A 25,472-nucleotide genomic window follows, 5' to 3' on the forward strand; every position below is an offset into this window, starting at 1 on the left:
TCGACCGGAAGGAGACGCGCGATTCACCTGTTCCGGAAGAGTTCCAGCTTGCCCCCGCGAAGCCTCTGCCTGCCTCAGAAGAATCCCAGAGAGAACAGGCGGCAGAGAGGAAAGGGGCGAAGGGCAGCGAACTGTAAATCTGGGTGCCTTTGAAAACTGCAGGGGTTGTGTGTGTCGGCAAGGCGTGAGAGACTGCTGGCGTTCGGAACTTGCAGCCTCTTAAGACTTCCAGCAAGGCATCCTCTCCATCAGGGGTGGGCACCTTGTGGGCCTCCAGATGTTTTGGCCTACAACTCCCATGAGCCCTGGCCAGTATAACCAAGGATGAGGGATCATGGAAGTTCTAGGCCAAAAACATCTGGAATTGTCCATCCTGATCGAGCTGCTTCCAAGTATCTCTTCACAACAATGTGGGACAGAAACTTGCTTTAAAAATAAAAGCGGTGGATTCTTTAGTCTCTGCCACATTCTTCGGCTACTCTGCTCTCCAGGAGCAAACACACAGCCCTGCAAATGCCGCAGCAGGTCTGAAAGCTCTTGGTGCCGAGTGTGGACAGATGAACGCGCGCCTGGCAGGATCTACAGAACCTGCCTCCTTTTTTTTTTTAAAAAAAAAAATGGTTTTCTGTCCCTCACTGACGAACAGGCATAGTTCAAAGCACCCAGACGATGCCTGCTAGAAGTCTCCAGAGGCCAGGAGGTTTGCAGTGGTTCACGTGGAACACTTTAGCTCTTCAGCCCCCAAACTACCACCAGAAAAAGGTTATGCAAGATAACAGAACCAGTAAGATAGGCAAAATCAGAGAAATCAGGTACATTGGCATTATTTATACAGATTCCAGAATCCAATTTTTACCGTTCCAGGAGCTGGGTTTTACTTATTTTTTAAGCGGACTCCACGCAGCCCCAACACAAGGCTGGTTTTCGAGGGAATAGGCATAACAAAAAGTCTGGAAGAAGCTGCACCTGTGTTCTGGCTCATGGTAAGCACTTCTTGTGGGGGCAAAGCCATGTGCCAGCCCCACTTCTGTCCAGGGAGTACTCTGTGGCTGGCTGGCCGGCCGGCCGGTTTACTGAGCTTCAGTAGCTCACCGCTCATTAGCAGAGGCCTCCCGGCTAGCACTCTGGCTTTCTCCAGCCGCCGCTCATGCCCTGTGCCCAGAACAAGCCGTCGTATTTTCCCTGCAGCAGCACCCCGCCTGCATGGGGCAGGATGAAGCCCTCTGCTGAAAGCTCTCGGTGCCGAGGGTGGATAGGTAACGTCCCATCAGGCTTGGGGAGCGCGGCATGCTGGGAAACATGTTCAGGTCCCCAAATCCTCATCAACTGTGCATTAAACAGTAAAATTGCCTTTATCCATTGTCTGCTGTTACCTTTCTACAGTTCGGGTGCTTAAGATCGTGAGTTGTTGGGCCTTGCTGTAGAGCAGCCTTCCCCAACCTGGTGCCCTCCAGGTGTGTTGGGATGCTGCAATGCCCATCTTTCCCCACCAGCATGGCCAATGCTTCTATTGGCTGGGAATGATGGGGCTTGCAGTTCAACACATCTAGGGGGAGGGGGGATGGCACTATCCCGCTCTCTTCCAGGTGTAATTCCAGGTGCTGGTTACCATCTACAAAGCCCTAATTAGCGTTAGTCCAACATGTACCCTGTCGTGACTTCTAACGAAATCTGCCCAGGATGCCCTCGTAATAACCAGAAAGGGGGTTATTATTCCTTGTCCGTAACGGAATTCCTTTCCTTGCAACCTTGCCAAAATTAGGCTCTGAGCTGGTTGACGAATTCCTGATCCGTCCAGGCTGCAGAACTCAGGATGAAGTTAAGAAACCAGAGCAAAATGAACGCAACATCTTTGCATGCAGGTTTAATCCATAGCAGCTCCAGTTTAAAGGATAGGGAAGTGCCCCCCCCCCCAGACCCTGGGGGCTGCTGCCATCCAGAGTAGGCAATACTGGGCCAGATGAGCAACCTTTGATCTGGTCTAAAGCTGCTTCTTTTGTCATTCTGTTCCGCAGGAAGGAGGGGGTGGAGCTCTTTGCTACCTGCCCCAATAGCCCTTGGGCTAAGATGGGCTATATAGCTGAATAAGTTCTAGGTAGTAGCCATATTAGTTTAGTGCACCAAAAAGCAAAGTCTTCTAACACCTTAAAGACGAACACATTTATTTTGGCATAAGCTTTCATGGACTATGAAAGTGCATTGGAGTATTATTGAGTCCCAAGTTTTTTATACAGTATGTATTGGGGGGGGGGGGAATTCAAGACCGGGGGGGGGGGGAAAATGTGACAAACACATTGCAGTGGTTCCCAAACTTTTTCAGGTCACCGCCCCCTTGGTTCCACAAACTCATGCCCAGTGCCCCCCTACCCTACCCTATAAAAATCATTATTCAGAATAGTGGTTTTCGACGACCCACTAAGGAAGATAATAACAATAAAATTCAAAACAGTAACAATTAATTGAATATTTATTCAAAATCTAATTACATTTTTTAGTTTATTTATTCAATTGAACATAATTGATGAACTTGATCCAGTGATATCATCTTTTCAAAGTCTGATAGTCATTAAGCAAGGATATTAGATACCACATTTAGTAACTAGGGTAGAATACCTCACTATTCTGTAAATTCTTAATGTGATGGATGGGCTTGATGAAGTGATACTTGAGTCTTAAATCACCACGTTTAGTAATCTGGAGTCGATTTCTTTGTTTGGAAAGAAGTAGGCAGACCACACTAAAACCACGTTCCACCAAATATGAGGTTGGAAATGCAACCAGGAGCTTCTGAACCACTCTCCATAGCGCAGGAGAGCGATCAGAAATGTCCTTCTGTAACCAAAACTCCTGGTACGATTTCTTAAACTTTGGCTTCAGCTCAATGTCATTTTGTAGCTCAATTAGTTCTTCCTCCACTACTCCAACTTCCTCAATATCTGAAAATGGATTTATCACCCAGTCTGGAATTTCCATCATAAGAAGATCCTCGAATCGCTCAGACATATCTTCATGCAGCATATTTAAATGGTCACAATAAACTTGCAGATTGTCATCTTGTATCCCGCCTTTCTGTTCTAGCTCAGGCAAGCTTGGAAATTGGTATAGCTCACGACGGCCTATATTGCGCTTGAATAGAGTAAACTTTGCAATAAACGTAGATACGACGGATTTGGCCTTAATAAGATTGGTGTCATTTCCTTGCAACTGCACATTCATTGCATTGAACTCTGTAAATAGTTCAGACAAATAAGCAATGTCATGCCTGATTTCTTTGAGGTCATTACTGAGCAAAGCATTCGTGCCTTCAAAAAACTCCACAACAGTGTCAAAAAGGTTGTAAAAGCGTTTCAAACAGTTTCCTTTTGATAGCCAACGAACTCCAGTATGAAGCACCAAACGTTCAAAGTCTTCATCATTCTCAGCACAGAGCACCCGGAATAGTCGATCATTGAGAGCACGGGCTTTAATTTTATTCACTGCAGTAATGACGGTGTGTAATGAATTGTGTAGGCGACCACTGAGGTTTTTTGCAACCAGATGTTGGCGATGAATGACACAGTGAATAGTAAAGATATTTGGCACTGATTTTTTCAAGTAAAGATATTTGGCACTGATTTTTTCAAGTAAAGATTTTTCAAGTAAAGATTTCAAGTAAAGATTTTTTCAAGTAAAGATATTTGGCACTGATTTTTTCAAGTAAGCAACACACCCACGGTAGCGACCAGTCGTTGATGGAATTTCCTTTTCATTGAAGCACTCCTCAACCACACGAAATATTGACTCCCCTTTAGTATCGGTTTTTAGTTGCCTTGCAAATAACAACTCTTGAGCCAAACTCCCGTCTTTTATAAAACGCACATAAGCGAGAAGCAAAGATTCATTGCCTGGTAAAGTTGACTCGTCCAGCTGTAATGCAAATTCTGTTGTCCTTAGTGTGTTGCACAGTGTATCTTCCACATTCTCAGCCATTTCATTGATGTGTCTTTGCACTGAATTGTTGCTGAGAGGAATGGTTTTAATTATATCATGTGGTGACTTATGCAAAACAGTACTCAGAACCTCACTAACTGCTGGTAGGATGAGTTCTTCACCGATTTTATGCGGCTTTCCTGACTTAGCAATCAACAAGGAGATGTTGTATGATGCACGCAAACCATCAGTTTGTCGTTGTGAAGCATTGTGAATCGTGTTTAACAGTGTTGGCCGCTTTTGAAATTTGTCACGAAGTGATTGAAAAAAAGTTACGTTCTTATCTGCCTTGTCAGGATGTGCGTTCTTTAAATGTTCTTGCAGTCTGGAAGGCTTCATTGCCTCATTAGAAAACACCTTTTCACATAACAGGCACGTGGGCAGCTGCTGGTTTGTTGGTGCTGGTATCAATCCATACTTAAGATATCCCAAGCTATATTGTCTACATTTCTTTTTTGATTTTCCTGCTTCTGTCATTTTTATTCTAATCTAAAACAAAGAATTTAATCATTAAATATTATTGGAATAATGTCAAAATAAGTGCATAGGCTTAATTAAAATCACCAAAGTGTAAATAAAATGGGCAGAGCAGCTGAATTTCCTGCTCTTTCCTGCTCGGTCCCTGGGTTTTAGGTAGGGTGACCCTATTTTGGAAACCAAAAAGGAGGACAACATAGCCGCCCCCAAGGAGGCACCCCCACCAACATGTCCAGCCCCCAAAGCTCACCAACGTGCCCACACAAACATAGCCTTGGTCACATGTCTGATTTCATAGCACACAATTCAGACAAACCTGTTCTACATAACATCTTAATACCCATACTGAATTATCCATACAAATCCAATATACTCCAGAAAGCTTGGGCCAGCTTAATTGTTTGAGAGGTGGCATCCCAAAAATGGAACACCTACTCTAAAAGCACTACAGCTCCCAGGGGGATTAGAATACAGAATGCTGCAGACCTATCAGCATTTGAATTCACTTTCAAGATCAGCTTTGCAGCCTTAAGAGCTATATTTATTTTATTTATAGTTTGTTTGTTTATTGTACTGATGCCCCATCTTTATCCCAGGGAGCTCAAGGCAACAGCTTTGAGGTTAACTGAAATGGGACGGAGGAGAACCACAACAACCCTGGGATGTAGGTTAGGCTGAGACATAGTCACTGCCCCAATGAGCTTTATGGCTGAGATGGAGGTTTGAACCTGGGTTCCTCCAGTCCTAGTTTGATACTCTAACCTAGACTCCACACTGTTTCTGTCTTTTGAGATGCTGCAAGCTAATTTCTGTGCTTGTGTGATGCAGTCACCAAATACACTTGACCCTTTTATTAAGAGCCATTTCCCCTGTTTTAAGTCCGGTATAGTAGGACATCTGCTGTATCTGGTATTTACACCTCAAACTGCTCCTAGAAAAGTTGTAGTGTGAGATATGCTCTCACAACAGCAAATAGGTGGTTTAGAACAGAGAGTACAAAATTAAAGAAGGCAGTAGTCGATAAGTTAATGACAACCAATGAGTGCTGAGGGGACACAACTACAATGAGGTGCAATATACTGAATAATATTAACAACCGGGGTGGTAGAAATCTCAATAAATGGGTTTTTTTGTTTGTTTTTAATTTGCCATAAAATTCTTTCTACAGAATAACAAAATGTCACAATGTTTTTTGAACTAACATAAATTTCTTTCAATAGGCTTCTTTAACATAAATTTCTTTCAATAGGCTTTTTTTAACATAAAGAAGCCTATTGAAAAATACCTATGCCTATTGAAAGTATGTTAGTGTATTGAAAGAAAATTATGTTTAAAAAGTCTAAGCTTATCGAAAGAAATCTATGTTAAAGAAGCCTATTGAAAAATATTTAGCCTATTGAAAGAAATGCATGTTAGCCTACTGAAAGAAAATTAGGTTTAAAAAAAGTTTAAAAGCTTATCAAAAAAAACCTATGTAAAAAAGCCTATGGAAAGAACTTGATGTTAAAAAAAGCCCATTGAAAGAACTTGATGTTAAAAAAAAAGCCTAGAAAGAACATTTGTTTTTTTTTAAAAAAAAACCTTCTGAAAGAACATTTCTGTTTAAAAAGCCTATTGAAATAAATTTATGTCAGTTCAAAAAACATTGTGACATTTTGTTATTCTGTGGAAAGAACTTTATGGCAAATTAAGAAACAAAAAGACCAAAAAAATTATTGAGATTTCTATCTCACACACACACACTGTTGTTAATATTATTCAGTATATTGTACCTCATTGTAGTTGTGTGCCCTCGGCACCCATTGGTTGTCATTAGAACAGAGGGTAAACACTAATGTAAGTCTTAGAGTAGACCCATGTAAGTGACGGGGATTTAAGTTAATCCTGACTAATTTAAGTCAGGAGAATTTCTTCTCACTCCCATTAACAGCTCTTCTAATGCAAACCTCCTCCTGCAGCAGCTTCCAAGCAGCCTCGCTGGCTGCAGCCCCCCCCACTCTGGGAAGCAACTTCCCAGTCACCGCCTCTTTGAAGCTGCCCTTTTTGAAGGTGCCGCCTTCTCTGCGACGCACGTGGCATCGGCTGGTCTGGCGCGGAAGCGCTCCCCCACCGCCTATCTCATAGACTCAAAGCGCGCGAGACTTCAGACTTCATCCTGGAAAAGCTGCAGGGGGCGTCCATTTCCCGGTCAGATTTAGAGAAGGTTTAGACGGACTTGCACAGATTTAGAGATTTCCCCTGTGGGTCTCTAGTTACCCTATTTGAGTACCTTCTGGAGAGACCACCTCGAGCGCCCCCCTGCTGCCCCTTTGCCTGCCAGCGCCCCCCTGCCGTCCCTTTTCCTCTTAAGGCCCCCTATGCAATCCCACCGCCCCCAGGGGGGCGGTACCGCCCACTTTGGGAACCGCTATGTTAGATGTTTCAGTTGCCCCTGATAAAGGGGAAAAGTCTCAAAACACAGTGGGAATTAGAACACCGGTGCAGCTGGCTTATGTTTTGTTTAGCCTGGTGGGCATGAAGAGAAGGGCTGGGGGCATCTTAGTGCCCACAGGAGCCACATTGGTGACTTTAGAGCTACCCCAAGAAACAACTTTGTTGCTATTTGAAGGTTAGCTGAAGGAACGCCTCCTCGCATATGTGCCTGCCCGGACCTTAAGATCATCCACAGGGGTCCTTCCCCGTGAGCTCCTGCCAAAGGAAGTGAGGCAGGTGGCTACTAGGAGGAGGGCCTTCTCTGCTGGGGCACCCCGGCTGTGGAACTAGCTCCCCAGAGAGGTTCGCTTGGCACCTACATTGTTTTCCTTTCGTCGCCAGCTGAAGACCTTTTTATTCTCTCAGTATTTTAACACCTAAAATAACTTAAATTTAAACACTGCTGTTTTAATTTCATATTTTAACCCCTATCAATTTTTGCCGTGTGGTTGTATCCTGGTCTTGCTTTTTATATTGTATTTTGTATTTGTGTTTTTAAATTGTTGGTTGTTTTATTATGCTCTTCATGGTTTTAATTTTTGTGAACCGCCCAGGCTATTGGGCGGTATAGAAATGAAATGAAATGAAATAAATAAACTTTGCATCATCTTATGATAGCGTTCCCTAGCCTGGTACCCGTGAGAGATGTTGGACTCCATCTCCCATCATTCTCAGCCACATAACCATTGGCTGGGCTGTCTGGGCATGATGGGAGTTTCATAGCTCCATCCCACGTACCTGCTTCCCTCGGATTATCCCCATAGTGCTAAGCTTTTGCCATTGTTGTTTTTGCTACTGGGTGACAACAATCCTTTGCATAACAGGAAGTGCGTTTAAGGGGGGAAATGTAAAAAAAAAAAAATCAAAAAAATCAACGGATAACCCAATCCAATTCAAATTTGGTATGCTTAAAGCTCTCCCTAATATCTATTACTGTGCCAATTTTGGTGTCTTTGTCTTTAAAGCTTACGCAGATGTAAGCATTTCTTTAAAATCCTGCTCCTGCACCCCAGCAGCAGCTCGGAACATACGCTCAAAAAGTAGGGGCTAAATTAGGGTGACCATATGAAAAGGAGGACAGGGCTCCTGTACCTTTAACAGTTGCATTGAAAAGGGAATTTCAGCAGGTGTCATTTTTATGCATGCAGCCCCTGGTGAACTTTCCTCTTCATCACAACAGTTAAAGCTGCAGGAGTCCATTATTATTATTATTATTATTATTATTATTATTATTATTATTATTATTATTATTATTTTCTACAATACTTAAACATACAGCATTACAATAAAAAGAAAACAACATACTACATAAATGTTGAGTAAATATTGAATACATAATATCATATCTAATAACATAATCAAACTTAACATATAAGTGCACCCCCCCACCAAGGGATCTCATTCCTGATTCCAAAATCTCATACTTTCTTCTGCTGGCGGTTTCCCACTTCCCTTAGAAAACACAAAAATTAGGAACTGTTTCCAAATTCCTTCAAAATCATTTGTTTTAGCTATACCTCTTCTCCATTTAATATTACAAGTCAATTTATCATTTATAGCTATGTCCCATACTTCTTTATACCATTCTTCAATAGAATATTCCCCTTGAATCTTCCAGTTCCTAGCTACAATCAATCTTGCTGCCGTCAGCAAATTCGTTATTAATTCCTTAATTTCTTTTTTACATTTTAAATCTTCAAATAGTGACAGTAATGCAACTTTTGGTGTTCGTTCTATCTTCATTCCCACAATTTCTTCAATCTCCAAAAACACCATCTTCCACAATTTTTGTACATATTTGCATTCCCACCACATATGTAAATACGTTCCTTTCCCCCCACATCCTCTCCAACAATTTGCTGAATGCTGATTATTTATCTTATTCAATCTAACCGGGGTTAGGTACCACCTCCATATAATTTTAAAATAATTCTCTTTTATTCTTACTGACATACTGCAGGAGTCCTGCCCACTTTTGTATCTGGTCACTAGTATAGCTCCTGCAGCTTTAAATGTTGTGATGAAAAGGGAATTTCACCAGGTTCTCCATATATAACAATGACACCTGCTGAAATTCCCTTTTCTATGCAACTGTTAAAAAGACAGGAGCCCTGGCCTTCATTTCATATGGTCACCCTAGCTAAATACGGCAAATCTTTTGGCTTTATATCACAATTAAGGCAGGATGCACGGGAGTCCTTCACAATTAAAGCAGATTATAAGGTGGAAAACTTCTGAGTCCTTTGCATGCAATTCGCAGTGACTGCACAGTATAACGCTGGTGTGATAAAGCTTTCAGTCCAATTCATCTGGAGGGATACGAGCATTGGGGAGGAAGGTTGCCTTAAAGCCTAGTGGATTCATGGCAGCCTGGGGTTTTTAAAAAGGGCCATCAGCATCCGAGACGGGCCTGGATGGCAGACAGGGATGTGCCACTGAACATGGGCCTTTAAGCAGAATAGTCAGTTGGCCTCCCACCCCTAGCAACGGCTGGAGACAATTTTGCCCCTGAATCAAATCACAACAGTCACATCAGAGCTGGTCCTAGGAAAAGCACTGCCCTGGTGAGGTGTCCTTTGGTGCTCCTCCTAACCCCCCAACCCCATGGCCAGCTTTGCAGGGTTGCCAAGAAGGTTTATGGGGTCTGCTACAGGTGTGATGTCAGGGCCCCTGCTGCTGCCACCCCGTACAACAGCCTTCCTCAACCTGGGGCGCTCCAGATGTGTTGGAGTGCATCTCCCAGAATGCCCCAGCAGCTGGCTGGGGCATTCTGGGAGATGCAGTCCAACACATCTGGAGCGCCCCAGGTTGAGGAAGGCTGCCCTACAAGGACCCATATGTGTGTGTACAAAGTAAAGCTGTGTTCCACTGCTTTTGACCAAACACAAATGACATCAGAGTGGAAATTGAAAGAGAAACATACTTTAAAGCTCATTGAAGGAAGATCATTATTGGAGTTAGGACCTAAACAACCTGTACAATCGGGGGGGGGGGGGAAGGGGGGAGATTCCAAACCCTTGCTTTTGCCAACCTAGCTCACTGCAGACAGTACATTGGAAAGACACGGGATCGTTTTCCTACGCAAGCCTCCTTAAAACGGAGATGTGCACAGGAATCTGGGGTTGAATCTCTGCAAAAAATAAATCCAGAAGAGCAGCCCTGTTCGAGGCGTAGCAACAAAGGGTCTAGCAGCACCTAGTAGGATTCTTCTGTGGGTGGTGGGTGGTTTCTCGTATTCTGCGAAAAGCCTACGCCGTGTGCCATTCTGACATTTTGCCTGCAATATGATGGCTACTTTACAGTTTCCTGTTAAAAATGGAGAGACTTCTGCTAACACATCCTTCTTAAATTATAGTGCCCAGAACTAGATACGATGCATCAGGTGAAGTTGGACTAATGGAGAAAGAAGTGGAAATATTAAATCTGAGGTTAGGGTGTGGCCCTGATGTACTGTTTCACATACTCAAAGGTATCCCTTTTTGGTAAGTGACCAACAATCTTTTCTCTTGTGCGTGAAAACAGTACATCAGGTTGGACATACCAAAGCTTGACCCTTTAGGGCAGGATCTAAAAGAGTAGTAGCTGCTTCATGGCTGGGAAGACATGCCATCCACAGGCCGCCACCGCAGAGGCACAGAAGCCGAGCTTGCAATGTTTAGCAAAGGTGCTACGCCGGGCTGGGCAAAGCTGGCCGTAGGCCCGGGACAGACAGGAAATGTAGGCCCCATGTCAAACTGCTCATTAAGTCCTTTTTTTATCAGTTCTAAACACGTATGACCTAGAATGATTTATGAAAAAGCTAACGGAAGCGCTTTTATGCAAGAGGTATATAAGCCACGACTTCTTCACACTCAGAAATGCTTTACGTGCTTTTCTTTGGGCAAATTCATCATCGGCAACAGAAAAATCAAGCCACTTTGCCCAGGGGGACTCGGAGTAGCCCCCCTCCAAATCACAGCCCCCCTGCCAACTCTGCCCCCGTCTGCCCAGCTCCGGTGCTACGGTTTGAACAGGGAGCTGCGCTCCGAATCTCAGGCAGCGGAAGATCAAGGGGGAAAAGCTGCTGAGGTCATTGGCTGCTCTTGTGGGATGGGCAAAGACATTGGTGGCTTAAGAGCACTCAAGGCAGGCGTAGGCTAGGCAAAGACAAGCCTTTAGCCGTCTCCTCCGAGCGGCATTGGAAACCTTCTGTCTCAAAGCCGCAGGACGGAATGACCCCCAACAGGGCATTTGTCTGACAAAGAGGTGTGGCTCTGCCTCTATAAACCTTCAGGACTCTCCTGACATCAAGGGCATGCCGTGCCATTTCTGAGGGGAGCACAGGGGAATTTGCTCCTGCTGAAAATCAAGGGAACAAGGAAGAAAAACAGGACACCGCGCACTCCCTGCAGACGCGCCTCGGAAAGAAGCAAAGGGTGTCAAAAACAGGAAAGCGAAGCCCGACCAGCAATGCAACCAATGACCTCAGGAGGTCGTGGGCTCTCCCACACTGGAGGCCCTTCAAGAGGCAGCTTGTCAGGGATGCTTCAAGGAGGATTCCTGCACTGCGCAGGGGGTTGGATTCCATGGCCTTGAAGGCCCCTTCCAACTCTGCTGTTCTATGATTCTATGAAACACCGGAACATCCCTGATGGCTTTTGTTGTGTCCCTTCCCCTATTTCCACGACATATTTGGGATGGGGATCGGTGTGTTTCACCACCGAGTGTCTTTCTTCTTGTTTTTTGAATACAAGCATAGCTCTGCGCTGGAGCGCATGTTCCTTCCCAGAAACACAGCAGGGGTAGAGGCGCCCATGTGTTGCTGCGTGTCTGCGCTCGTGCGCATGGCTCCTGAGTCATTAAAAACATACGCATTTGCCCCGTAGCCAGCTGTGACGCGGCAGTGCGCAATGCTGAGGAGAGCACATCTAAACGTCACCTGCCTAGCCCCGCCCACTCCTACCCCTACACATGTGGGGGTGGCCTAATGTCGCACACGTGCTCACGCAACAACGCTCCTGTACTTGCAGTAACCAACAGTGGCGTGTGCCCCGTGAGTGGCGACCGTGGAGGCGGGAACCTTCAGGAGCATCCCTCTTCCATACCGAGAGGGCTGCAGGGGGAGATTAGCCCAGGGTCATTCACACACCCCACTGAAGCCCGTCTTCCTTCCTCTCCGTGCCCCCGCGCGGCCTTCTCTAAAGGGTCCAAGGATACACTGAGCATGGCGGGGGTGGGGCCGCTAACTGCCCTTAGTGAGAAATGCATTGACTCACGCTGAGCTTTCAAAGCCTTGGAATAGGACAGAGATGCAGCTGATTCTGGACACCTGCTGAAATCCCCTTTTCAATACAACGGTTAAAGATACAGGAGCCCGGTCCTCCTTTCCATAGTGTCACCCTAACTACTTCCCAGCGCGACCACTAGCCCTTCTGCGGCAGCACCTGATGGACCTACGATGCTTGGGATCCAGAGGCCTGATTGCACTGGCGCTTGGGCCGGCTGGGTTCCCGCTGGCGGGGCTGTGCCTGTCCGTCTCCCATGCCCAGTGCGCACGGATGCTTCCTTGCGGAAGGAACAGCAAAAGCACAGGAGAGCCAGAGCTCCTTTGTCCACCACCATAATCTCACTTCCACCCTGAGAGGGACCCTCAAGCCATCCGCCACCAGGGGTTCGAGATCTGCAGGAATAAATTCAGAAAAAGAACAGTGCATAGTTAAACTCTGGAACTCACTACCACAAGATATAGTGATGGCTACCAGCTTGGATGGCATTGAAGGTTTTTTGGGGGGTCAATTGCTGGAGGGGAAGGCTATCCATGGCTGCTAGTCCTGACAGCAATGTGCCACCTCCAATATCCGAGGCAGGAAGCCAGTATACACCAGTTCCTGGGAGGGTGCTGTTGCACCCTGTCCTGCTTGTTCATCCTTGGCCGGTGGCTGGTTTGCCAAGGTGTGAAGGGAGTGCTGGACTAGATGGACCCTTGGTCTGATTCAACAGGGCTCTTCTTACGATGTTAGAAAAGGGCAAGGTCACCCAGATTGGGAGAACGGCCCAGGAGATTTGCCCGCCCATTTGGAGAGCCGCGTCCCAGGATCTCTTGCGGAGGACATAGAATCATAGAGTTGGAAGGGCCCTACAAGGCCATCGAGTCCAACCCCCTGCTCAATGCAGGAATCAATGTACATGGGGTTCCCTGGCAGTCACCCTTCCAGAAACTGACCAGGCCTAGACCCGCTTAGCTTCATCAAGGTCGCAGCATCCCATGCCATCACACCTTGTCAGCCCCAACCTGGAGGAATTCAGTGGGTGAATGTGCATGTGCAGACTGCCTGCCTTTGAGAAAGGAATAAAACCGCTAAACACACCTGCCTAGAAATGGGGGCACGTTCTTCCAGGCACTGGATGACTTGCAGATCTGAGCCCCAAGGATGCTCTCGGAAGAGAAGGAATTGGGGGCACACAAATCCCTCCCTCCCTCTGACCATCTTCACCTCCACTGCTCTGAACTAACAAGGGAATTCTCTTGCTCTGTTTCCCAGCCCTGTCCCAGCACAGCCTGCCCCACAGCAATTCCACAGGTTCCCCCTTTGCAAGGAAAAGATTCAAGCTGTGCTGGGGCTGCAGGCACAGGTGTGCTCTGGCCTCCAGGTGCAAAGAGCATTCTCCATGAACTTCTGCCCCAAGGAGACATAGGCCACAGCTAGACCTAAGGTTTATCCTGGGATCATCCAGGGTTCGCCCCTGCCTGAGCACTGGATCTCCTGTGTGTCACCTTGGTGAACAGGTTTGACCCCAGGACAATCCAGGGATAAACCTTAGGTCTAGCTATGGCCTTAGACTCTGCAGCATTTTAAATCATGCAGAGTAAATGTGCATACATCTGTTTGTTCTGTGAATTTCTTGATTCACAAACACCTGATTAAACTCTGAAAAGAGCCAGATGCTGAAACCATGCAACGTACAGCCTGCCCAGCCCTCCAGGTCCACAACGGACGAGAACTCCGAGTTGTCGCCACAACGTGTCGGGATGAATCACCGCGGCCTTTTAGGGATGGAGCACCAGAGATCTTGGGAGTCACCGACATTCTCCAGACGTCACTTCAGAGCTGGGTTCCGCGTGCCCCTCTTCTGACTTGGGCCTTTTCTTTCTCTGGGTTTCTTCAAATGGGGAAAGTGCATTTCTGGGTGCATTTCTCAAAAGGGTGCATTTTTCCTTCATTGTTTATACCATGAAAATGGGAGTCTTCAAGAGAGGGCATTAAAAACAGAGTGCCTTTCTTCAAGTGCACGTTTCCCAAACACAAGTTCGGGACTTTGCTGGCATTTTCGGAGAACACGCGCTCCCATTCATGCTTGGCTTCAGGGGCTGGAACAGGGCATTTTCGAGTGATTTGCAAACTTCCACCAAATTCTCCTCCATCTCAGCTCCTTTTCCAATGTGAAATCCGGTGGATTCATCCACCTCTTTCAAACCCGGAGACTCTCCTCCCTATCCCAGGAGACCCTCCCTGCTCGAGTCCTGAAGGCCAGTTCACAGGTGCTGGCCTTCGAGGTCCCAGTTCGCCAGCTCAGTTGGGCCTGGCCCATGGCACTGTCACAATGGCCGCCTTCTAGCTTCCATGATGACGGAGAGTTCCAAAAGACGCTGCAGGAGACCGTTGGCCTGGCGCGGAATCTCCACCTTCATAGCAGGCAACGATGGCGAGGCGACGGCAATCTTGGCCGGTAAGGAAGGGCCCATGCCCAGTGAGGGTGGAGGGAGGAGGCCAGAGCGAGGAGAGGGGGGAGATCAGGGACTGGAGTGGTGGTCCCTGGGTTTGGAGGGCTGAGGGGAATGGGAGGAAGGTAGGGCCAAGGGGGAGGACGCCCCCTTGCTAAGAGTGCCCCTTGCTGAGGCCCTCCAGGCCAAAGTCTGCCCCCCTCCCTAAGGCAGGCGGGAGGGTGGGGTGCAGGGGACGGCTGGGGCCCTCCAATTAATGTCACACCTTTCTCTTTCTCGTTCTAGGAGCCAATGGACACCTCCCCCCCGCCCTCCCTCCGTCCTTCCCTCATCCTACCTGCCACCTTCTTCCCTCCCTGGTCTTCCCCCCCTCAGGTAAGGAAATGTTGACCCTGCCTCCGCTCTTCCTGGACAGGCAGGGCCTTAAGGGGTGCGGGATTGAGGGCTGCAGAGGTCACCTGCTGCCCTCCCATTAATTGCTCATTTTTTTTCTGTTTCGTCCTAGGTCCCCATGGATACCTCCCCTGCGCCCTCCCTCCGACCTTCCCTCATCCGACCCGCCACCTTCTTCCCTCCCTGGTCTTCCCCCCCTCAGGTAAGGAAGAATTCAACCTGGCTCAGCTCTGCCTTGACAGGCAGGGCTGCAGCTCCGTAGGCCATGTGGGGTTGTGGGGGGTACAGGGATCGTCTGGGTCCCTGCTGTTAATTGTACATTTCTCTCCTTGTCATCCTAGGAACCCATGGACACAACTCCAGCCCCCTCCTTTCCTCTCCCTGTCTATAGTGCCCCCATCGTCCCGGTAAGTAAAGGTTTGGCCTCTCAGCCCTCCGCCCTTCACGGGCAGGGCTGCACCCCTCCTTGAGGCAGGTGGGACGGTGGGGTACAGAGAACTTCCGGTGCTCTCCCACTGACACCCCCTTTTCTCTGCTTTTCCCCCTAGGAGCCGATGGTGTTCTAGGGTCCAACTATCTTCACCTCTCCTCACCCCGATGTCCAAGAGGTCCTGCGGAAATGAGCTCGATCATTTTCTTTACATCCCAATATGCAACTTGAAGCCCTCACTTCACGTGGTACAATGCATGGACCTACAAGCTCCATGAGCAACATGGGAGGGATGCGTCATAGGTGGTACAGACCCAAGAGAAGCTGTATCCATTTTATTTGCTCTACTTTTCTTATCTCCTTCCTGTGCCCTCAGGTTAGCGCAAGTGTGCTTCAATCTAGAGTCCCATGTGTGCTCTGAATGCAGGGCGCTCTTGTGCATTCAGAATCTTTCTAGAGCAGGGCCCCGATTCCATTGTATGGAGCATTTCCCACTCGGAAAGGGATGGGAAACTTCTCTGAACCAGGAAGCTCCATGTATGCTTTGCAGCTTTGGGCTTGCAGCTCACTCTGAACAGACTCTGGGGCTGCTGGAGGGAAGCACAGCCGCCTGTCTCCTCACGTCTTGGAAACAGTTGACAGCTTAGGCTTTGGGCTAATCCTTCACCCAGCCAGCCCACAATTACCTGCTGTAGAGCTGCTGGGATGGTAATAATCTTCTGGATTGTGCTGCCCAGTCTCTCAATGTCATAGTCCCAATCCAGGATCTATGAACAAGACACAGAGAACTTTGGTTAGGCCCTAGAGGAGGGGAAGACATGGGGGGAAACGCTCAAGTCCCAAACGGGGAATCCTACAAAAGGGTCCCCACGGCCCCACTCCCTTTACCGTTCGGATGTCGAAATCCTGCAGGGAGGGGCTCTTGAGCCATTTCCGGAGATAGTGCCTGCGTACTGAGAGCTCAGCCTGAAAAAGAGCTCAGACTGAACTGCCTCCCCTCTGCAATAGTGGAAGGGGGCTATCAGGGTGTCCCATATGAGGATCACTTGTGTTCCTGTGGTGACAGTGCAGCTGAATCTTTAGGGCATTCCCCCACCACCACCCCTGAATGTAGCCTCCACAGGGAGGGGTGAAAGAGACCACTTGGCCCTATTCTGAGAAAATGCCCTGGAAAGTCAACAGAACAGTATTTGGAAGGCTTCCTGGCAGGTACGGACAGGTCATCAACAGAGTCAGTGGCTAAGTTCCTCTCCTCCAGGCCTCGTAAGACAATTTCTTCATCCTAACTGTAACTTCTATTTGATGTTTTTTCAAATCTTTTGTACCATGTGTTTTAACTATGCTCATATATTTTAAATAGGTGTATGTTTTAATGGCTATTTTTGGCTTTCATATAATGAACTAATGATAGTGTCTTTATGGTTTTAATGACTGTTGTTGTTTCTAGAGGGTCTGTGACCACATAATAAAATGAACTGCAACCTTCTTACAGCTCGAAAAATGGGGACTTTCAAAATCCCCACCTAAGAACATAAGAAAAGCCCTGCTGGATCAGACCGAGGGTCCGTCTAGTCCAGCACTCTGTTCACACAGTGACAAACAGCCGTCGGCCAGGGACCAACAAGGCAGGAGATGGTGCAACAGCACCCTCCCACCCATGTTCCCCAGCAACTGGCGCACACAGGCTTACTGCCTCGGACACTGGACACACAACCATCAAGGCTGGTAGCCGTGGATAGCTCTTGTCTCTAGGAATTGATCCAAACCCCTTTGAAAGCCATCCAAATGGGTGGCCATCACTGCTCCTTGTGGTAGTGAGTTCCATAATTTAACGATGCGCTGTGTGAAGACACTAGAAGTATTTCAGCATCTCTCAAGTCCCAGCGTCAACTTCACTGTCCGCCTGCCCCTTCATGAAGGAGTGGCCTTTTGAGTCCTGGCCTCTCACCTTTTCTTCAGCTTCTTGCCCTCCTCCTTGGAGGCTGGAAGAATCATAGCCAGGTACGGCCCGTCCACTTCAAAAAAGATGCTGTTCTCCGAGCGGGAAATGTACTTGAGGGAGGCTGGGTCCACCAGCTCCTGGTACTGATCGTTGGTAAACCCTTCCTGTAAGGAGAGAGGCACAGACTTGTTGCCTTGCAGCCCTCGTGCTTCACCCCGCGATAGCCTTGCATTGGGGACATGGAAAACAAAGGGCTCAGCTCAATGTCAAATATGATCTATTGGCCCAGCTTTCACAGAATGCTAAACCATGGTTCATTTAACATGTGGCTTGTCACCCTACCCAGTGTTTTGTCTGGAAGATGACTGAACCAACTGGTTGGTTTTCTCAACACCTGGGTTGTTTGTTTGTTTGCCTCCTACTTCGCCCGCTCCCTTTTGGTATCTCCAATGCACTTGCGGTGCGCTGTAGTTCTGGCATATGAAGCAGCTGTTTGGGGGTTGCTGCTTTTAATGCTCTTGCCCGCTACCTCTGTACCCTGCCCAAACCACCCATATTACTGGGTTCACACGCAATGGCAACCCGTGGTTTAAACAACCCAGATTTCACAACACAACAACAAACCATAGCTTCTCCTTCTTGATTGATCGCGGTTAATAAGTCATGATTTGTTAGCGTGGCCATGTTCATACCTCACAACAACCCAGAACTCAACAACCCATACCATGGGTTGGCATTATGTATGAACCAGGCCATTGTCTCTGTGCCCCAAAGAAACGACACGGAGGATTGAAGCTTCATTCCTTGACCACTTAAAACCTGGTGTAGGCCTTCTTTCACTTCAGAAATTTTGAATTCGTTTTGATCCAACAGCAGCCGTAGCACAGTATCCCACCATGTTAGGGATGTGGGTTGTGGAACAATAGTTCTTCACATATCTTTTTTTAAATGAGAAACACTGGAAGATTTGCACTCCAATGCTTTCCAAAAGAATCGAACATCCTTCTACAGCAGTTCTCTCTCCAAAGAGTTCAGAAACATGTATCTGTGATTCCCAGGTGGCCTTGCAGGACCAAACCTATGGACATCTGAAAGGGCTTTCCATTCATCTATCTAGGCCCGCCAGGACTATGTTTTGACTGGCTGCCGGTCTCCACGGTCTGAGGCAAGGGCCTTTCCCAACTTGCTACCTGGGATAATTTTGGCCATAGATGCCAAGGATTGACCATGGGTCCTTCTGCAGCCAAGGCAGGTAACTCTGCTATGGAACGATGGCTCCTCCTGATGGCACGTTACGCTAACCTGCTTGCTTTCACCAGCAGAATTCCCTAATATGCCTTCTCTGAAAGGTCACAAAATGATGGGGCATTGGTGTGAAGCTATTTAAAGGGCCGCGGCAGGTCTGTTGTGGTTCGTAGGCCACCTATTGAGAGAAAAAAAAAGGCGTGGGGCTCGTCACCTTTACCATGGCACCTGGATAGGAGATTGTCACTTTGGGTTTCTTGCCATTGGTCGACCTGATGACAAAGTTTTCCGGGAAACTGTTTGGAAGGACACACCATATCCCGTCTGTGTCTAGCTCCAAGGGCCTCCTAGAAAGGAGAAAGGGGAGAGCCTTTCAAGAGGGGAGGTCAGTGGACATGCTACAAAAATGAAACACTGATGGTGATGTGGGACAGAAGATTTCCCAAAACAGAACATTTCCAGGGTTTCATATTTCCATTTTGAAAGTTCATTAGTAATAATGAATGGATGCAAATTGCAAATATAATATCAGGCAATCTTTGCAGAGGCTTTCAGCATATCATGTGTAGTTCTTTGGGTTGCTAGTAGTTATTAGTGTGTCAACAGTTTTCAGTACCTTTGTTTTTTCTTAAAGGAAAGTACATGCTACTGGTGTCCATGTTTGTTTACAAATATTCCAGCAAAATTTTCTATTCTGTTTAAATCACATTAAGTATGCTTTAATTTCCCTCCTCAAATATTTCAGATCAAATATTTGTGGTGTATTGAGACAAAAATAATAATATGGGATACTTTCTTTTTTTAGCGCTGTTGCTTACTAAATACAAGTAAAATAAACATGCTAACTTAGATCACACTTCAGGGCAAGGGTGGGGAACATGTGGGCTCTCCAGATGTTGCTGGAATGAAACTCCCATCATCCCTCAGTAGTGTTTATGCTGCCTTGTATTGATGGGAATTCCAGATTACCCTATGCAAATAGGAAACCCATATCACTAAACACCACTGAAGGTCAAGATGGCGGCAGCCTCTAGTGACATGTATCGGATCCTTCTCTTTCTTGCTGAATCGCTACAGAGCCTCGCTTCCCCCCCACCAGGCATAATGCAGAAGGGAATAAACCAAGGTGGGGAAGGTGCCCTTGAGCCCAGACTGGGGCCAACCATTTCTTGCGCCCAGAAACGGAAGACAGCCAGAATTGGACCACTCACCAGTGTCTCAACCAGGGACAGGGAGACAAGCCCCCTTTGGGGCAACAGGCTTGCACCCAAGCTCAGAGTTTCCTCTTGTCTACCTGGCCACATACGCAGCCTGGCAGCCTCTCTAGCCACCACAGCCCGCCCATTCCAGTACTCACCCAATCTGCTCTATTAGCTCCCTGGCCTGTGTGATGATGTGAGCGCCCGTAAATCAGACGATGCCAGCCATTTCCATGGAGTACCACCGGGCTCTGGGTAGAGGCAGAAAGAGTTATGGGTAAGAAGAGGTGCTACTGCCCTAAGACTAGATGGCTGCCATTCATTTCTATGGGGAGGAAGGAAAGTGCTGCACAAATTCTGGCCTGCAACTCTGGCCCAGCTACTCACGGGACCACCATGAAGGTGTGTGTGTTTTTATGTGCAAGCACAAATGCACACACACACACACACACACACACACAGTGTCTTTGTGCACAGTGTGCTGCATTTTCACTCAAAGGTAGTTGAAAAATACCCTTCCGGGCCCCATGATAACAATGCGGATTTTGCTAGTAGAAAAAATACTGAACTATCTTACAGGGTTGTTGTAAAGATTGAGACAATGCACATGAAGCACTTTGAGATGTCTTAGTAATACAAGGAGCTCCGTACTGGATCAGACCAAAAGCCCACCTAGGAAACCGTTGTGCTCCCACAGTGCCCAGCCAGAGGCCCCGGCAGCACGTGAGGGCATCAGCGCCCTCCTGCTTGCATTCGTCAGCAATTCCTATTCAGGAGGCACATTTCCTCCAACATGGGAGGCGAGCTATAGCCATCAGGACTAGCAGCCACTGGGGGGCTATCTCCATTATGCTAGTGGGAAAAGTGCAGGAGTTGGCACTGTTGCACAACCACTCGCAGAACCAGCACAACTAGCACAAGAGACGCGTTGCCGGATGAAGCCGCATGGAGCTGTGCAATGCCTCGTGGAACTGGAATCAAAGTGTTGGGTCTGATACTTGCGCAAGGATGGAAACAGAGTGTCCAAAAGGGGTGGAAGAATGGATCCGGTCCAGTCCAATCGCCTTCTCCTCCATGAATTTCTCTAATCCCCCTTTTAAACAACCAAGTCAGTGGCCACACGACATCTGTTGATACTGAATTCTATACCTGAAGAAGTCCTTCCTTCCATTTGTCTGGGGTCTCCCAGCACTCCGCTTCACTGGATTCAGTATTATGAAAGAGGCCCGTCCACTGCCCCTACACCATGATTAATTTTGCATGTGTCTATCAAGTCCTCCCTTATTCACTTTCCCCTCTAAACACAGATCTTTGACTAGACCCACTGTTTGCACCCATTGCAAGAACTGCCCATTCATTCCCATTCTCTGCTTCCTCTTCTTTAACCACTTACAAATCCACAGGAGAATCCTATAAAAACATTACACCGTCTAAGTATTCTAACAAAAAAAGTAGAAGGACAGGAAAACTAGCAGATAAGAAAATTGGGTGATAGGGCAAAAAGCATTTCGCTCTTCCAGCTGGCAGTTTGGAAGCCAGCACAGAATTGGGAGAAAGACAGCACATCGTGGGCAATTATCCTCCACCCGCCCCTGCCCCCCCCCAGGGGCTTTATGAGATCACTTTGCAGCCATGTATTTTGATCCCTCACTCACCCTTTGCGCATGACATATCCATAAAAGGAGTTGAGGATGCACTTGTGTGCCAGCTGCAGGGAGTCGTACAAGATCTCCATGTTCTTGCAGCGCTTCGCTTCCGAGGCATCGCCCATCTCCATGGCGGCCGCCAGCTTCTTCTTCCACACCTGGGACAGGTGGATATAAAAAGTATATTGGCCCACGCAAGCCAAGGGCTACCTCTGACTAGCTGCCAAAGATAAGCTCAATCTTTTCATGTGCTCAGGTTGAGGGATGTACTTTTTGAGACGTAAAATAAAAATCTATTAAGGGCTGAGCTAAGCTATAACGTCGTGGGCTTTAAACATCCAGATAACGTAGAAACAAGCACTTTCTGCCTTAGTGGCCACCATAGTAGCTGCAACTTTGTACTAGGGCATGAGAGAACAGAATAGCAGGTGCCCTTAAACAGGTCCATAAATCTTTCACTAGACTGATTTTGTTGTTTATTCGTTCAGTCGCTTCCGACTCTTCGTGACTTCATGGACCAGCCCACGCCAGAGCTTTCTGTCGGCCGTCGCCACCCCCAGCTTCCCCAAGGTCAAGTCTGTCACCTCCAGAATATCATCCATCCATCTTGCCCTTGGTCGGCCTCTCTTCCTTTTGCCTTCCACTTTCCCTAGCATCAGCCTCTTCTCCAGGGTGTCCTGTCTTCTCATTATGTGGCCAAAGTACTTCAGTTTTGCCTTTAATACCATTCCCTCAAGTGAGCAGTCTGGCTTTATTTCCTGGAGTATGGACTGGTTGGATCTTCTTGCAGTCCACGGCACTCTCAGAATTTTCCTCCAACACCACAGTTCAAAAGCATCTCTCTTCCTTCGCTCAGCCTTCCTTATGGTCCGGCTCTCGCAGCCATAGGTTACTACGGGGAATACCATTGCTTTAACTATGCGGACCTTTGTTGTCAGTGTGGTGTCTCTGCTCTTAACTATTTTATCAAGATTTGTCATTGCTCTCCTCCCAAGAAGCAAACGTCTTCTGATTTCCTGGCTGCAGTCAGCGTCTGCAGTAATCTCCAGAAATACAAAGTCTGTCACTGCCTCCACTTTTTCTCCCTCTATTTGCCAGTTATCAATCAAGCTGGTTGCCATAATCTTGGTTTATGTTGATACCACATTGTAAATAAAATCATCTTAGTGATTGCCTTTGCTTCCCGTCCAGAAGGGAAGTCTGAATGCTGGCCAAGCCTCTGAAGCCACTGGGAGAATAGCTCACACCTGGATAACCTCCATCACTGAAGGTAGACCTCGCGTTACTTCTAGAAGCTAAAGGGGATCTGGGTTGTACATCTGGGAAGTCATTTTGCAGCTGTGGAAGAGACCCTGTTACTTCTCACAGCTGATCTAATGTTCCTGTTCTCTCAAGAAGGCCCATCCCACAGATCCCAACACGAGGGGCTTCACAAAGGGAGCAGGGCGCTCCAACGTGAAGACCCCAGGCTGCGAATAGCTTTGAAGTTGTACTTAGTTTAGTTTATTTGTAGTTCATCCTTCCACCAAGAAAAATGACACTCAAGGTGGCGCAAGGTTTAAGAGCCGCCCTCTATTTTCCTATCACACATCTCACAAAATAACAGGCAGGAGCACCTTATGCAGTCCCTTGAACTCATAGCGCCGGTCCCGAAAGGCCCGCACCGTGTCCACGTAGAAGGAGTTTTCCCGCTGGCAGATGGTAGTGATGCGCTCCTCCACTTTGGTCACGTGGATCTTCTTGTAGGCCTTGCAGCAGTAATCTGCTCAAGAGATGTGGCAGAAACCGTTTATTCTGAAATGCACAACTCCTCCCAATCTGCTGCAGGAGAAAACAACACGTTCTCATCTTCACCCAGAAAGGCATTATTTTAGGGGAAGGAACAGTAGCCTATGGATGTAACTGTCAAGGTAATACTTTGAGAAAAGACCTGCGCAACATCAGCGAACAACATACGCGGGCAGCAAGAGGGCTTCTTGGCATGCAAAATATGGATAGAGGACTGTAAGGAAGCAGCGGAATGAATGGGCTTGAAACAGCTGCACTCTAAGCTGAGCCCTCTACAACAGAGGTCCCCAACCCTGGGCCACGGACCGGTCTTAGTCCATGGCCTGTTAGGAACCGGGCCGCGCAGGTGAGCTGCTTTCACCCCCACCCCCACCCCAGCGTACCTGGGTGCGGGGCACCATCTCGCCTGCCCAGCCGAAGCGAAGCCAGGCGGGTGGCTTCGGAATGGTGCGCCCAGCCGGAAGCCGCTCTGGGAGAGCGACTTCCGGGCACGCCGTTCTGAAGCCGCTCGCCCGCCCCAGCGTCCTGGCTTCGCTTCAGCTAGGCCACTGGAGGGGGTGGGCTTCCCAAACCCATCCCCTCAAACCCCCACCACCACCCGTCTGTGGAAAAATGGTCTTCCACAAAACTGGTCCCTGGTGCCAAAAAGGTTGGGGACCGCTGCTCTACAAGCTAGGATTAGCAAGGCACGTCCTACAAAACAGTGAAAAGCAGCAAACGTTAACTGCCTCTCCATTCTATTGCTTGAGCGGGTCTCTCTGGATATGATTTGGACTTTGCCCTCACAAGAGCTGTACATCCCTCCCCTCCTCCTAATTTTTATTTTTGCCACAACAGGAAACATCAAGTAAAAGAAAGCCCTAGCTTGACTAGAATCCACTGTGCCCCAAAACCAGCTGGAAGGTTGCAAGTCTGAAAAAGAAAGCCAAGATCCCCAAAGCACAGAACGGGACAGCTCTCTACAACCCAAGTTCCATCATCTGTAGGACGGGGCAGTTCTTTGACTTGCTCACCTGGATGGAACGCTGTTGGACGGGCAGCCTCCTTTTAGGATCTTGAGACACATGAAGCCACGCTCACGTATAGCTCCGGCTTGGGGCACTTAGAAGTTTGTTCTCACCTGCCAAGCGCTTCTTCTCGTATTTAGCTTGCTCCTCTCGGGACAGCTCATGGAACGCCCGGGGAGGCCCATCTGGGAAGAGAGAGGGGAACTTCTCCGACTCCAGCTGTTGTTGGATGCGGTGGTACTCGCTGCGGCTTGCAGGCACTGCAAATGGGAAGAGACTGCTGAGAAGACCTCTGGATAGCACAGGACTGGAGACTCCTGGCCGTGAGAGTGCTGTGAGAGAGGGCCAAGCCAAGAGGGAGGCAGAAACCCAAAACTCACTGAATTCTCCCCTCCACTGCCAAGTCATCCTCCACTGACAATTAGCACCTGGCTTGTTGAAGTCACAGGCGGCGCACGTAGCTTCGTCCACCATCGCTAAGGGCTAAAGAGGGGAGAAAGTGGAGGCAGAATGTACAAGCGGGTTGGGGGAAAGCAGCACAAGAGATTGGATCCTGTCCCCAGGAGAGCAGCAGCAGGTGAACACAAGAGGGCTTTTATTAGGCTCATCCAGTTCACATTACCCTTTTAAGGTCTACTGAAGCACCGCTGTCTCAGTAGCGCTTCCCGTTCCAAACACAGCAGTGGCTGGAGAGTTTCCCTTCCAGCCTTTGCCTGCTCTTCCGCACTGCACACTTCCAGAGAGAAAAGAGCGGCCACCGGCCACCTATTTACCTCTCAGCAGCCTCTCTTATGGAAGGATATCATTACAGCACTGGCTATTTTCCTTCTTGTTCCCTCTGAAGGAAGCAAAAAGGTAGCCAGCTAGAGTGCCTACCTGAACTGGAAGCCATTGCAGGATCAGGGAGGCTTCCGTACCTATCGCTCCTTATCAAGAAGGCAAACATTTTGAGCTTCTACAATATAAATTACAAATGGACCCCATGGATCTTTTGGGAAAAGGGACAGGGGAAAAAACACCTTATTCTGAACGTGTACCCCAGGACCATATTAGAGTTCCCATTTCCTTGGGTAGACTCACCTATGACCCAAGGTAACTGTAAGTTCCTCACCCAATAGATTTCAATTCCTATAGCACATAATTAGTCCTCGATGTCCAACACTCATGGATACGAACATAGAACGATCTCCTGGCTTCTTTGG

The 25,472-nt window shown here is 47.8% G+C and overlaps 2 protein-coding genes across 2 annotated transcripts in view; both read right to left on the bottom strand.

Moving 5' to 3' along the window:
- Positions 1-25,472, bottom strand: part of DERL3 (derlin 3) — a 257,501-nt gene that overhangs the window by 198,625 nt on the left and 33,404 nt on the right. The gene's annotated exons all lie outside the window — the stretch shown is intronic.
- LOC134410780 (DNA polymerase epsilon catalytic subunit A-like) overlaps positions 1-25,472 on the bottom strand; it is a 65,823-nt gene that overhangs the window by 31,201 nt on the left and 9,150 nt on the right. The window contains 9 exon segments of the mRNA XM_063144302.1: positions 16,130-16,210; positions 16,332-16,389; positions 17,474-17,549; positions 18,859-18,977; positions 19,988-20,080; positions 21,485-21,633; positions 23,092-23,237; positions 24,384-24,530; positions 24,651-24,753. Coding sequence (XP_063000372.1) covers positions 16,130-16,210; positions 16,332-16,389; positions 17,474-17,549; positions 18,859-18,977; positions 19,988-20,080; positions 21,485-21,633; positions 23,092-23,237; positions 24,384-24,530; positions 24,651-24,753 — 972 coding nt within the window.

The sequence above is a fragment of the Elgaria multicarinata genome, chromosome 18 (genome assembly GCF_023053635.1).
Source record: "Elgaria multicarinata webbii isolate HBS135686 ecotype San Diego chromosome 18, rElgMul1.1.pri, whole genome shotgun sequence".
Lineage (NCBI taxonomy): Eukaryota > Metazoa > Chordata > Lepidosauria > Squamata > Anguidae > Elgaria > Elgaria multicarinata.